Below are 15,120 nucleotides of genomic sequence, written 5' to 3' on the forward strand. Positions count from 1 at the left end.
CCGCTGGGGCTTGTACTTTGCCATTAACACTCCTCCCTGTGCTGTACACAGCTGCGGATGTGTTTTCAAGCACAGTCACTTAGCTGGGACCCAGCACAGAGCAGACCCTGCTTGCTGTCCCCACATCCGCGGCAAGCCTCACGCACCCTCCCTGCGCACAGCACTAGCTTTTGGGAGGATGCAAATAAAACCAAAACCCACACCCACCGATTCCAGGGAGGACTCTTGCGTTGCTGAGGATTTGCTGCAAGGCTGCAGGTGCTACAAGCTGCCAACCTGCCTCCAGGTCTCCAGCCAGCACCAGCTTCACACCCCCAGGTGAGCATCAGCTGAGTATATGGATGTCGCTTGCACCCAAGTGAGAAGGCAAACCGTTGGGAAAATGTCTTTTATTGCAAAAGGAGCAAGCCAAGCTGCGTGTGTTGGCCAGTGGTGGAGATGCCCAGGTGGCACAAGGTGGGCTGTGGTTTGTACAGGAAGATGGAAAGGGCAGGAAAAACATGGTGTGGGGCAAAGGAGGTGGCGTGGGGCAAGGCAGGCTCCTAAATGAGTTTCGCACGCTCCATTTCTGGCACTCCTATAGCCACAAACATCTACTCCATCCCTCTCCCAGCCATCACCACCATCTGGAAAGGGGGACCCCAGTGGCAGTGGGGACAGCCAAGGCCCAGACAGACCTTCTGGAGTGCCTGAGGGAAGCCAAGAGCAGGCTCCTCTTCTTCAGCACCTGCAAACTGTCCCAAAGCACATGCCCTCTGAGAGCAGTGTGGACCAGCAAACCCCACAGAGTCAGTGTCGATGGGCCCTTTTTGGGTGGGTGTCAGCAGAAAGAGGAGCGCGATGGTCTGGTCCCCACCCCCAGGGGCACATGCAGCATTGGGGTTTGCCTGGACACGGTCTTTGCCAGGCCAGCCCTAAGACACAGCTATTCCCTTTGCCATCAGGACCCGAGGGAGGGTGGATGCCTGACCCCATCAATGGGTTATCTCCATACCCCCATCTCCTGACACCACTGCAAATGGAAGAGCAGAGCGGCTCCAGCTCCTCTCTTCAAAGCACACATTGAAGCTGCAGGCTGCAAGCTTTAAATAAACCAACCGTCTCACCTCTGATTTTGGTGAAGCCTGGATGAAAAAAGCCCCAAATCTGCCTGAACCACTGGCCCCACGTACTTGGTACAGATGGACATAGTTAAAACTTCATTTTGTTTTCCGAAGTTTTATATCAATCAAGGCGATTCATGTTACAGTTCTGTTTTCATAACAATTAAGAATTAGAAAAGTGGTTAAAAACAAACCCACCAGCGTTACAGTCCGACATAGGATGGCATGTGCAAACACAAGCATCCAGAAAACCCAACACATGACTGTCCTGGTTTGGCCTAAACCAGGCCGATTTTCCTTTCAGTGATTTTTACTTTCAGCTAAGTCTCCTCTAAGTAACTGCACTTTCTGAAACTAACTGCATGTTTTTGCAGACAGTGTCTGCTTCCAGGACTGATAACGTTCGAAGTTTGTAGTTATCACTGAGGCACCGGTAGGGATGTTGTGCAGAAAGGCTCTTGCTGTACTTATTCTTGAGAGAAACCAAGGTCACTGCTGAATTCCTCATTGCTTACGAGTGAAGAGCCGAAGGGGGGTCGCAGCTGCAGAGGGGAGCGGACAGGGCAGGTGACCCAAAATTGACCAACGAGGGTATTCCATCCCATACATGTCATTCTCGGTATAAAGTGGGGGGATCACGAGGGTCTCGCTCTCTTTCTGCTATGGCCGGTGTCCAGGGAGGACTCCGTCTGTTTTCCTGCTGCCCCCGATCCCAATCCGTGCGTTCCTGAATCCAGCTCTCGACCGTCGCTAGGCCCAGGCTGGGCCTTCCCGGAGCCTGCCCTGCCGTGCCGGTGGTGACGTGGCTGACTTCAGGGGAGCTCAATCTTGGTTTTGTATATATATTTGTATATATTTGATTATTTCTATTATTATTATTATACCTTTTTTTTCATTATTATAGTTTATTAAAACTGTTTTAATTTTCCAACCCAGAAGTCTCTCTCCCTTTTCCCTTTCCCTTTCCCTCTGGGGGGAGGGGGGGGGGATAACAGAGGGCATCTGCCGCAGGTTTAATCGCCAGCCCAGCTTTAAACCGTGACAGATGCAAGCTTCAAAATTCAATCACACGGGCATCCCATTGACTTGCTGCTCAGCCACTATCTGCCGCGGGCTGGGGTGGAAAAGGCTGAACACAACCCTGAAACTTCTTTTAGGGCTTCTCCTTGGCTGAGTCAAACTAAACCCTGTTTTGGCCAGTGGCCCATGGTGTAAATCTGAAAAATCTCCCCGGATAGCAGTTCTCAAGCATGCACAGAGCATGTCTGTGCACAGAGCGCTTCTGGTCTGCGAGGTTCTAGAGGTCCTCAAGTCCTGCAGGGCTACAGCATAGTGTTAGAAATAGTGTTTTTGGTAAGAAGTTGGATGGAAAGGGCACCTAGAAGCCTTTGAGATAGCTTGAAGCAGCACTGCTGAGCCTGCCCCTGACATGGAGGGAAGGCTTGGTGTCATGGACGCACAGAGAGCTAACCATATGGACCTGCTCTTCAGCACCATCCCTTATGTCCTCCCAACAGCTTTACCTTTCTCCTAGTCAGAGCACTGAGTAGCCACGGCCACTTATGCCCTAACTACAGCATTTATAAAAATAAGGGCACTCTATCATCTTACCCATTTATTCATACAATTAAATAAAAAGAAAATTAATACTTTCATGATAAAATCCTTTCTTTTGAGGGGAGGGAAGGAGGATGGTGTGTCTAACAGGGAACTGGCTCCATGACCTTCCTGACAGCGCCTGAAACCACTGCGAGGGGATTGAAGGCACTCATATGTCTGACCCCACCATTTTCATAATAAAGGGATATGAATGAGAACGCTGGGTTTCTCTTCATGTAGTTTCACCTCTTACTAGTGAGGGATGCAGCAAGTGGCACAGTGGACGCAGGGAGAAGACGACATGCAACACCTCCCAGTCACGCTAGGATCCTTCCCATGAAGTCCTGTGTCCAAGATCCCACATCTTCACCGGCAGCTGAGCCATGCAGTAATGTCTCCTCCACCCAGTGACTTCCATGCCAAGGGAGGACAAGTATTTCACAAGCAAAGGTTGAAAGGGAAGAGCTGGAGCCCCTCAAAGCATGGCCTTTATGCACTTCTGGGGCTGGAGAAGCACTCTCCGCACACTGTCCTCTTTGCAGGCTGTGGTCAGACTCATGTCCGGGAGCTCCTCACCTTCACCTCCACTCTCTAGTCCAAGGGCCAAATCCTACCAGTGCCCTGATGGCCAACTCTGGGGTTCCAGGATTAACTCCTTGCCAGAGCGTATCTGTAACTTGTAACACAACTGATATCTGCACCGGTGGCATGGAACAAACCCGAGTCCTTTGTATCTAGAAGCCACAAGAAACAGGCTTTGGGATGTGCTTGTTCTCCCACTAGGCAGGGACCTATAGGGCTCCCCTGCATCTAGTTTTGAGGCTGAAAACAAGGGATGCTCCAAAGACCCCATCAAACTGGACTTCCTCACTTCCTAACTATAGAAGCACTTCTGATTTCGCCCAACACCTACATTTTCTACTCCTGGACCCAATCACAACCCCCAGGTTACTGCTTCTCCTTTTCTGCCTCCTCCAATACCCAGTGCAGAACGGGCTTTGAGAAAGATCTTCACCGGTACCCAACCCCACCCAAAACACAGCTCCATCTCCACGGGTGGCAGACTTGTGCCAGACCCACAATCAGCCCAGACACAATCCCATGAGAAACCCCACAGATGCTGAGCTCTCCTTGGCTGGCCATAGTCCGGGCTGGGTGCCCCAAACCTTCCCAGCCAACACAGTTCAATTCTGCAGAGGCTCATTAAAAATTGAGGGGCTGAAACACACTCCCAGACAGGGCACAGCCGGGAATGTCCTGCCCTGGGGAGGAGGTCTGCCAGACTTCAATCCTGTTTGCTCTGTCTCAGAGCGGAGATTGCCCACGGCTCTCTGTAAATGCTTCTTCCTGTACAAAACCAAATGGGAAAGCTGGGAAAGAGGCATCTCTGCAGCTCCATCCCGGCTGCCAGGGACTTGGGGTGCAGGACCATATCACCCCATGTCCCCTCCAGAAGCCTCCAACAGCAACCCCACCTCCAGCACCACAAACATTGCCTGAGGAAGGCCCCTAATTCTCCTGGGGAGAGAGGAGGGCTGCTTCAGAAAAACCCTCAACAAAATCATCACCTCTAACTGCGACCTGAGACGGAGATGGAGATTAGCTTCATTTCATGCTAGATGAGAACATTTCCGCGGGTGCAGTGAGAACACCCGCTGGCACAGACCCACCCGTGCAAAAGTCGGTGTTTTCCACCCACCAGCAAGCCGGCTAGCGGCCAACGTCACCATCAATCCAAGACACGTGCCGCTTGTGGGAACCGGCTGTTCCTGGGGAAGCGCTGCACGTGCTTTTTGAGAACAGCTTTGCTCCAGGCAGCCCTTCCGCCAGCAACAAACCTGAAAGCTCATCTGTCCCTAAAAACCCAAAGGGATGATATTGGCAGGATAATTATGTAATGAAGCGGGGCCATAAATGCTTTAAAGAGACTAATGGGGCATGCTGGTACGGACGGCGCTGCTCTGGGAAAGGCAGTGTTGACACTCAAGGCAAACCAAACAGGCAAGTGCCTTGCAGCAGGTGTTAAGTGGGCAAGGAGGTGGGATGCAGCTGCGCCAGCAAGCGATACACAGCCCATACAGTTAAAATACCCAGACGTCACCTGAGTGAACTGGCCTGCCTGGTACCCGGGGAAGTGGAAACATGGGGCAAGTGTTAGTCCAGTGCCACACTAGACCAAAGGGGGAAAAAATATATGTGTGAATATATAGATCTCATTAGTTTGTTTTCTGCTCTCAAAAAAGTCCTTTCAAATATATTTGCCATATTATAAAACTTAAGGCAGGCTGTGCTGTAGCAACTCTCCCACACCACAGGCCCCCATGCCCAGTGCTGGGTGCTCCCACCAGACCAGAGACTCTCCCACTGGCACTAACCAACATCCACCTCTTGAAATCCTTGGGAACTGAAAAGGTATTGGGTTTACCACATATCTGCAAACAGACTGACAACTCCTTCCTGACCTATACAGGGAAAATTCTGCCTACCATAACACAACCGGAGTCTCCCACCTGCCACAAATTAAAAAAAAAATCACCTGCCCTCCAAATAAAAAGCAGGTACCCCAAGGACAGTGAAGTCTATTTAATTCCCTTCCTCAACCCCAGTCTCAAACAAGATGTGCAATTAGAATTATTATTTATTACAAAGTCCTAGGTAAGGCATAGTTATCCCAAAGCTGATGGAAGAGCTGTTAGGAAACCCAGACGAAATAGGCGACCTCGTCCAGGTCAACAGGATAGTCCGTGAGCAGCACCGGGGTCTTCTCAAACAACTCCCCCTTGTAGCTGCGCCACTTGCCCGCTGGCAGGTAGACGTCGCGCTCCTGCTTGCCCATCTCCAGGACAGGGGCCACCATGAGGGTGTCACCAATGAGGAACTGGGAGTCGATCCTGTGAGTGGCCTCGTCGCGGGGTGAGATCCACCAGATGGGACGGATGATGGGGTCGCCCGTGTCGGTGACCTCCCCGGCCAGCTCCAGCAGCAGCGGGGCCACCAGCGACTCGTGAAGCTCTGTGAACTTCTGCGCGATCTCCACCACCTCCTTGTCATAGAGCCAGGGCGGGATGGAGAACTGCATGGAGGGCATGAAGGCCGACAGCTCCAGCCATCGCACATACAGCTCCCGGTCGGGGATCTCCACTGCCCCGTCCGTCTTGTTGGGGAAAAAATTCCCCCCAATCATGTCAGCAGATATGAAGGGGTACCCCAGCATGCTGATGGTGAGCACTGTGGGGATGAGGGACTTGAGGCCGAGCTCATAGCCCCAGACAGAGTCGCGGTCAATGATGCGGAAGAAGCAGGAGATGTTCTGCGACTGGTAGCCCACCCGCACCTCGGCCAGCTCGTAGAAGGGGATGGCCATCTCCGTGTAGCGCCGTGACCAGATGCTGGGGTCTGAGAGCGGGCGGAAGGTGCTGAACTGCTTGGGCAGGTAGCTGGTCTCGCCCGCGTCAAACTTGAAGGATGAGATGCCGTATTTGTGGCGGAGCTGGCGCAGGTGGCTCTGGAACCAGTCTCGGGCCGCCGGGTTGGTGAAGTCCAGGATGGCCCCGATGCCGTTCCACCACTCCACCATGGCCGGCAGCCGCCCAGACGGCTCCTTGATGAAAAGTTGACGCTCGATCCCCACACCAAAATTGGAGGAATTGTAGTTTATGAAAGGGTGAGTCCACAGGGTAACCTTAAACCCATCCTCCCTCAGTTCTGCAAACATCTCTGTCACATTGGGGAACTTGACAGGGTCAAAGTCAAAGTCCCCATAGGCTTGTGTGTACATGTCATCAATTTCAATGTGGCTGCAGTTGAAACGGTACTTCTTGATCTTCTCAGCAAATCGCAAGAGTTTATCCTGATCAATATCATTCTTGTAGAGTGCCCAGGTGGACCAGATGGGGTATCGGAAGGCGTTCTCGGCAGGGATCTTGGAGGGCTTGTTGAAGTACCTGCGCACCATGTACTTGTGGATGGAGGTGATGTCGGAGCCCACGCAGACTCGGTAGCTGAGCTCGGGGAAGGGCTGTTGGCCCAGCGGGGGCTTGTAGGGCGAGTCCTTGTAGCGCGCCTGGAAGAAGAGAGTGCGCTCGGTGGCATTGAAGCCCAGGTGGAAGGGCACGGAGTCGTTGATCTTGATGGCTGCCGCCTTGGAGGAGAGCCAGTAGCGCTCGAGGATGCCGCCAAAGCTGTCGCGGAAGGAGTAGACGTCGCTCGTCACGTAGGGCATGGGCTCCTGGTAGCCGGCCAGGCGGATGGGCCAGTGCTGGGTGCTCATCTCCGAGCCCCCGTACCAATGGGCGTCCTCCCAGAACATGGTGTGCTCCACCGCCGGGCCAGCCGCCAGCTCCTCCCAGCGCACGCGGTAGCACATCACCGTGTCCTTGGGCTTCACCGTCTGGATGAAGAAGTTGAGCGGCCCCCTGCCTGACCGCGTGCAGCTCAAAATCTCACCCTCCTTGGAGCACGACTCCAGGTCCAGGCTGCCCGAGCGGAAGGCCAGCCGGAAGACCACCTCCCCGTGCTGGTTCCTGATGACGAAGCCGTCTGCCTGCAGGTCCATGAGCTCCGTCTTGAGCCGCTCCGCCTTCCGCAGGGACACCGTGTAGTAGCACCAGGCCACCACCGCGGCAATGAAGAGGATGAGGCCCAGCAAGATGGCCCCGAGCATGGGCCTCAGCTCCTTGGAGGGCTTCTGCTTCACCGGCGTGAAGTTCTCAGGCAGGAAGGTGTACATGGTGCTCTGTTTTCTCCAGCGCTTTTTGCAGAGGAGTGGGAATGAAGATGTCTTTGCAGCAAGTCTGGGGCTCTCAGCAGAAGACGACGGACTGTTAGGAGAGTTCCCACCTCCATCAAGTCCCAGAGCACCCGTCTCTGAAAAAGAAGAGGATATAAATAGTCTCAGAAGAATCTCTGAATCAAGAGACCACTTGTCGTCCCTTTGCCGGCTCCATTCCAGCAGCTCCCCCCACCGTGGGCTGCGACGTGCCAGGTGCTGTACACCGAGTACCAGACGCCATCTCCAATTACCCCAGGCAGAGAACACATGCGGAGTACAGCCTGGCCCCACACAGAGAACAACCCCAGGGCGATAAGGGCCAAATCGTTGCCATAATTAATTTTTTGGGGGAGAAAGACTTTCAGCGAGGCAGGAGCATAGACTGGGAGGGGGAGAAAGGTTAATTTTGTTGGGAGTGAGCAGTGCAGGACCTCCAAAGGTTTTTTCCTCCATCCAGCACATCCCTGGGCTGTGTTTTGTCTCCATCCTGCTCCCCACTGCATGGCCCCGGGGAAGAGGGCTGTGCCAAGAGCCTAATGTCTTTTCCTTGGCTGTGGGCTGGCCGGGCTCGGCCAAGCACAATGCCGGGGATCCAGAGGGGAAAAGCAAAGTAAGGACACGGGAGAGGGAGAAACAAACCCAGCCACAGGAGGAGCAGAGGAAGGAGCAGAGCTGAAGAGCCGCAGAGCAGCTGGCTGGTCCCTGCCTCGGGGCATGCCGCCTCCTCCCCAAGCCCTGGGGCCGTAAGCCTGCCAGCTCTGGGCAAACTGGAGGGAAAAAAAAAACAAACTATTTTTGGGCACAAACAAAGCTGGTTGCAGTACCCAAAAAGAGTTGTGTTTTGTTTTTCCTCCAGTTTGCAGTGCCCCTCCAAGGGGGGTGGTATTTTTTTTTCAAAAAAAGGAAGAAAAAGATCCAAAATGAAATACCAAACCCTCTCCCTGCCACAGGAGCGACAAGCCAGAGCACATTTTCCTCTGTACCTTGAACAGATCTTTCTCCCCAGAAAAGAGGACAAATAAAGCAGAAAGGGGTCCTGAGCATCACCCAAACTCTGCTGCTCCACTACGGGGATGCCCAGGTGTAAACCCACAGTGGCATCTGTGCACAGGCTCAACAAAACATACAGCATTTTTATATTCATCTCGAAGTGTGTATGGGGCCAGGCCTTGCAGCTGGGGGAACTTTTTCATTGCCGGACGGGTCATTTTAAGCTTCCCCTGGGAGCCAGTAACTTACTAGGCTGCCAGTTGCTTTACATGGGATTACAGTGGCATTAGGAAGCGATTAGCCCAAATGGGTGATAGGTTTAGCTAAACGACTTGTCCCACGGCCAAGTCCCACGGAGCCCTCGCTCGCTGGTGGGGAGCTCCGGCATGGGATGGGGACAGCTCCCACCACCCCGACTCTGTCACCCAGGGCTGGATCCTGCACCCCGAGAACAGGGCCCTCAGCCACCAGCACTGGCTGAGCCTAGCAAAAACGGGGCAATAAAGGCAGAGAGGAGAGCGGTGGGAAGTTGCTGTGCTCGGGATAAACATTCAGCCCCTCTATCATCCCTCCTTGGCTTTAGGGTGAATCAGAAACAGCGCAGGATTGCACTGGGGATGAGGAGGGGGGTGAGGTTTGCAGAAGGGTCTCAGCCAAAACCAGCACAGCTGAGCAAAGCCACAAGTGGCAGGATGCTTCTGGAAATACAGAAGGGTATGCTGAGCCCGAAAGAGCTCCCTCCTTCTCAGCACTGGGAATTTTTGGGATGCCAGAGAGGGAGATGCAAATACCTGTTGCTACCAGAGGCACGCCTGTGTCTCACGTGTGCCTTATCTGGGGACTGCAAAGCTCAAGGGGGGAAAAAGTAAAATGCAGTCTCCACCGAGCAGGACTTGCAAATTATTTGGGAAAATAATTTTTTTAAAGTTTTCACGTTTTCTGAAAAAAAAAAAGGAGGAAATAAATGGTGTTGTCTTTCCAGCTCTCATTTAAGGTTTTAAGACAAAGAAATGGTCGATACTGCCACTGTGGGTACAGCCACCTCCTCCCTCCCTGTAAAACTGACAGCAGCTCCCAGGGCTTCAGGGAGTTTCTGGATTTTCATCTCCCTTTCAGGAGGCCGGTTTATTATTTATGAACTACTTCGAAGCCGCTCTATTTTTAGGCTGTTTCTTTCCTTTCCCCCCATGGGCTGGAGCTCATGACATACACGAACGAGCCGTCACTGCTGCTGCCAGTAGAGAAATGATGTGTTTTTTAAGAAAGGTTCTGCAGCCTTTTGTGGCCCTTGGACACTGACCTGCCTCAGAGGGATGGGCAAGGGTGTCCGAGCTGGTGGATTTAATCCTGCTCCGGTCGCTCTGGCAGCGCCAGGATCAAACCCCTGTGGCTGCCCTGTGCTGATGGACATCACTCGGGTACGACTCCAACAAAGACACCAAGAAGGGTGTTTGCAGGCATTGCCCAGCACACCAATGGGCCAGGGAGGTCTCCAAAAACAGGATCTCACGCTGTGCCCATACAGCCCCTCTATTTTTTTGCCTTGTTAATAAAATGATGCCTGCCACCTCGCACTCATGAGCTGCAGCCTGCAGAGGTGCCTGCTCAAGCAAAGTCTGTTTCAACATTTTTTTTGGAATGCAAACTTGTTATTTTGCTCCAAGATGACATTGCAGTGACCTTTAACTCCTCAAAAAAAAAAAAAAACCAACGTGAAGGGAGGGTGTTAAAGCCAAACAGCATGTTTGCAGCTTGCTGAGCTGACCCAAAACAAAGCTTTTTCTTCCTGTTCTGGGCAAGCAGAGAACTGTCTTGCCTCAACTCGAGATGAAAGCAAAACATCTGAGCAGGACACACTTTATGGAGTAAAAATAAAAATCCATTTTTTGACCGCTTCTATTTTTACCAACACCGCCGCTAACCATGGGCTGTGAGACCCACAGCACCACTAACCCCAGCAACTTTGCAATTAGGACATTCCTTGAAAGAGGGTCAATAACATTTAACTGGTCCCTATTGCCCCAGCGGGGTCAGGTCTGAACGATGCTGGGGACCAAGCTCATGCTGGGGGCACACACCCACCTCCCACGCCGGGACGCCGGGAAACCCTCCCCTCCGGTGCCAGGTGCTGCCGCCTCCTCCCAAACATCTTGGCAGGAGTTGAGCTAAGGAAAAACCGCAGATTTCACCGGGAGGCATCTCCAACCCCATAAAAGAGCAGAAAATTAGGATGGCAAATTAAGAGGGAAACTACTTCTCTGCAAAACAGCTGGGGGGGTGAAAAAAGCCTCCACGTGGCCACTCCATAATACCCTGTAGGGGACCAGCCCTGACAAAGGGACTTTGCAAACCTGAGGTGGAGAACGAGCAAACCCTTACGAGCAAACCCTTCCCAGGGGTTTAATTTCCCTTGTAGGGGTCTGCAGCCGCACTGGAGTCCTCTGTAGGGCTTTCTGGCATCATAAAGGCTGAGATCACCGTTCCATCCCCGTGGCACTGATGGGAGCGGGTGGGACAGGCAGAAGCATGGCAACTGGGCTGCTCCCTGCACACCCCGGCTCCCCACGGAACACAGGCACAGATTCCTCCCCCAGCCCTGCAAGGATCCCCCTGAATACCACACCGGATCACCCCAGGGCTCTGGGTTTATCCCCGCGGCACACAAGCCACCCCGGGGTGAATGTGGGTAGGACAGACCCCTGGCCCCTACGCCAGGGCAGCGACTCTGCCTTAGCAGGACAGGGGCAGCGGGGGGGACACGGTGCCTCCTTCCCGCAGGGACTGACAGCCGCTTGCTGTTGGGGCTGCTGCCTCCGTGGCAACTAGCAGCCCTGGCCAGGAGGCAGCTCATCCCGCCGGGGGCACGGTGCTGGTACTTACCCATCCATCGCCTCCCAGGGATCCCTGTCTGCCGCCTGGCTCCGGCACAGATGGCTTTTTAAGCACGTAAAACACAAGCGCTGCTATGTCTCCACGTCCCTGGCAGTTCCATCCTCTCCATCAGGCGAGGGTGTTTCGGGGCTACGAGCTGGCTGCGCCCCGAGCAGCGTGTGTCTGCGGGGGGCAGGAGGAGGGGACCCAGCGCGTCACCGGCGTGTTTTCTCAGGCACCGTGGCGGATGCGTGAGCAGCAGCCAACCCTCCGGCCGAGGTGCGCGGAGGCAGCGGCGCCCGGCCAAGAGGCGGCTGCCGCAGGCATGGCGGCGGCACGAAGGGCGCAAGCTTCGCCGAGCCTCGGCTCCCGGAGTCGCGGGATTCGTGCTGGCATCTCCCCTCCCTGCCGGCGAACGCTCGTCCCTTCCTACATTCACAGGATCTCCAGAACCAGAAAGCGAAATAAAAACCAACCCAGGATTTTTATTTTGTTTTCATCCCCAAGTCTTGCGCTTTTAAGCAAAGTCATGATTCAGCAGAGTAATGAGGCTGCCTTGAGTGAAAGGGAACAAGCAGCCCCGCTGCTGCCAGCTGGTTCGTAAGCCAGGATTAAACAGCACCGGGCACCCAGAGGATAAACCCCAAATCCAAGGGGGCCACGTGCATACAGAGCTCATCTGCAAAGTGCAGACACACTGCCAGGACCTCGCTCCGTCTGCAAGAGCAGACAGAAGATTTGAAGCCTCAGCATTAACTCTGCCCAGCCTTAAATACTTTCACCTATACTGTAAGAATCGGCACTTTACAGCCCAGTTATGTCCCTTAAAGCTGCCAGTGTCAAGTGATGCTCCAAATCCATTGAGACGCCTCATCCAGTGTCTGACCATGAATACAAAAAAGCCACTGGGAGTCAATTCTGGCAGCAGATGACTTAATATTTAACACCCCTGACAATTCCTCCTTTACAACATCATCTTTCTTTGTTCTTCACCCTGTGCTAATTCGCAAGAAGTTTTAATAAGCTGGGTTTTCACTTTAACCCTGCACACCGCTTGCAGTGCCACTGGCTCAGGACTAAACAATGACCAAGGCTCTCATTTTCTCCTGCCTGGAGGCACATCACGGCACCAGAATTTGTCTGAGCTGTTAAGATTTGTGGAGGCTTTAAAATCAAGTGAGCTTTCCTGGTCCACCCCTATGAAAGTGCATTGCACATGTGGGAACAAAAGCTCCAGTGCTCTCCCTTCGAGGACATCTCTGTATCCACCTCGGAGATGTCCTACAACCCCTGGGGGAGCAGGAGGCAGCCTGTCCCCGAAGCCACAAACCAGGGCCCAGCAGCCAGCTCCTCAGCAGCTGTGGGACCAGCAGGTCTTGGAGATGCATCCACTAAAACCACCCAAATCGTGCCTGGCGACGGCAAAGGCAAAACACCAAATACAAGCAGTTCCACTCGCCAGCATGCTGGGACGATACAAATCTCTGCCCAAAAAAGAAACGAGAGCAGTAACTCCAATAATTTCATTGCTCCCACCGAAGGAGCCAGCACCAGGCAGGGACGTGGCCCAGTGTGGCTGGTCCAGTGGGCAGGTGTATGAAACCCCGGTGTGAGGCATCAGTGTGCTATTAGCTTATTTAATTTGCCACGACTGCCGTATAAGATACACAGCCATAAAGATTTCGGCATCTTTACTACTGTCTTTTGGTCCCCCAGCCCAGTTCCTGATGGTGCAAGATGTGCTTCACCTATCACCCTACCACTCCAACAGCCTCTCTCCCCAGTGCTCCCATGGGCATTAATCTCACTCCTGCTGAGCTCTATCCTCCAAGACAAACCACCGCACAGCATTCAGTTCTGGGCCCCCCAGTTTGAGAAAGACAAGGAACTGCTGGAGAGAGTCCAGTGGAGGGCTACAAAGATGATCAGAGGATGGGTGCATCTCATCTACAAGGAGAGGCTGATGGAGCTGGGTCTGTTCAGCCTGGAGAAGAGAAGACTGAGGGGGGATCGTATCAATGCTTCCAAATACCTTAGGGGTGGGTGTGAAGAGGAGGGGACCAGACTCTTCTCAGTGGTGCCCAGTGACAGCACGAGGGGCAACGGGCACAAACTGAAACATGGGAAGTTCCATCAGAATATGGGGAAAAACTTCTTTACTGTGAGGATGACAGAGCACTGGCACAGGCTGCCCAGGGAGGGTGTGGAGTCCCCTTGTCTGGAGATATTCAAAACCCGCCTGGATGCGTTCCTGTGCAACATGCTCTGGGTGAACCTGCTTTGGCAGGGGGTTGGACTGGATGATCTCCAGAGGTCCCTTCCAACCCCAACCATTCCGTGATTCTGTGACTCGGTGCTCTGTTTTGCCTCTCCAGATCCTGTCTTAAAAGAGCCAATTCAGCACTTTGGGAGCACTCAGCCTTTTGGATGCTGAGGTAGGCTGAAACCTGAGCCCACCCCAACACCCAAGTGCTACAATGCGATATGGGGAAGAAATGGAAACCTAAGCACATCCCTCTGGCACGGCCCCTGCGATTTTCCAGCCATTGAGTCACCATGAAACTCCAGGTGCTGGCAGCTCCAGAGAGTGTTGGATGGCTCATGGAGCTGGGCTGTCGACTCAGGACCCCACATTTCCACCTGTATTCAACAGCAAATGACGCTCAATGCCCTTGGGGCAAATGCAATCATCAACCCCTTGAAGTGCTCCCTGGCAGCTCTTCCATGGGCGGATCTGGCCATGCAGACACAACATACACACCCCCTCCTCCCCCCCGCCCCTCCTCATCCCAGTGGGGGATGTGGGAGCTGTGCCGGCCACTTGGACTCGGTAATCCTAAAGGTCCCTTCCAACCAAAACCATTCTACGATTTATGAGTATACCAGCCCCTGAGGGCTGTTGAAGAGAGCAAAGAGAAAGGAGGATTCGCGCTTTCTCAAACAGCTTCGGCTGCTCGTCGCCACCAGCGGCACTTGCTGATGGAGGGGCTGTCCCAGAAACCACTCCAACCCAACCCGACCCAACCCTGCACGCTGCACAACACGCTGCGCAAACCCCTTTGCCCAAGTTTCCACTGCCGATCACCTGTCCAGCGGCAAAAGTCGCCGCCGCACCTCGCGAGCGGAGCCGGGGATGTGTCTCCGGGCTCTGTTAATCTCATCAGGAAGAAGACCCCCACCCATCCCGAGAAAACACTTGCGCGGCCCCTACGCAGCGGAACGCCCCAAGGCCGGGGTGCGGGTTCGCACGGACACCCCGCTCCCTGCGGCCCCTGCCCCGAGCGGGCAGGCAGCAGCCGGGGGTCTGCGGGACGGGGCACCCCCCTGCCCGCCCCCCGCCTCCGCACCCGCTCACCCCGCCCCCCTCCGTGCTGGGGCACCGACACCCCAAACCTGCCCCGGGGGCTGGTGCACCCTGCCCCGGCGGGCAGCCCCCGCAATAACTCACCGGCGGCGCCGGGCCATGGCTGGGCTCCGCGGGGCACCGGCGACGGGGCGGGGGGCACCGGGGCTGGGCGGCCCCGCCGCGGTTCCGGGGTTGGGTGCTGCCCGCCGCCCCGCCCCGGCCCCGGCCCCGGCCCGGCCCCCCCCGGCCCGCCCCGGCGCGGCGCTCCCCGCTGGGAGATGTAGTTCGGGGCGCTGCGGGGCTTGGAGCCGCCGGGGGTGGCCGGGGGCAGCTGGGGATCGGGGTACCCCTGGGGCTGGGAGGGCGGCACTTGGGGTTTGGCGCTGGTGGGGCTGCGCTGGGGTGCTCTGGGGGATCCAGAGCCGGCAGATAGGCTTTTT

General features: G+C 54.7%; 1 protein-coding gene across 4 annotated transcripts; it reads right to left on the minus strand.

The window, feature by feature from the left end:
• Nucleotides 1–1,202: 1,202 nt before the first annotated feature.
• LOC137675893 (myogenesis-regulating glycosidase-like) lies at nucleotides 1,203–14,871 on the minus strand. 4 transcript variants are annotated; one of them, XM_068422179.1, is made up of 3 exons: nucleotides 11,344–14,660; nucleotides 10,546–10,628; nucleotides 1,203–7,568 (listed from the first exon to the last, which is right to left on the minus strand). In XM_068422179.1, the coding sequence occupies exons 1-3, from the start codon at nucleotides 11,349–11,351 to the stop codon at nucleotides 5,395–5,397; spliced, it is 2,265 nt and encodes a 754-aa protein (XP_068278280.1). In that variant the 5' UTR covers nucleotides 11,352–14,660; the 3' UTR covers nucleotides 1,203–5,394. The 4 variants fall into 4 exon arrangements, with proteins under 4 accessions (XP_068278280.1, XP_068278281.1, XP_068278284.1 ...); XM_068422180.1 differs by having other exon boundaries at nucleotides 10,546–10,662; nucleotides 11,344–14,356; XM_068422183.1 differs by lacking the exons at nucleotides 10,546–10,628; nucleotides 11,344–14,660 and adding an exon at nucleotides 14,783–14,871.
• Between the last annotated feature and the right edge of the window lie 249 nt (nucleotides 14,872–15,120).

Source organism: Nyctibius grandis, chromosome Z, assembly GCF_013368605.1.
Source record: "Nyctibius grandis isolate bNycGra1 chromosome Z, bNycGra1.pri, whole genome shotgun sequence".
Lineage (NCBI taxonomy): Eukaryota > Metazoa > Chordata > Aves > Nyctibiiformes > Nyctibiidae > Nyctibius > Nyctibius grandis.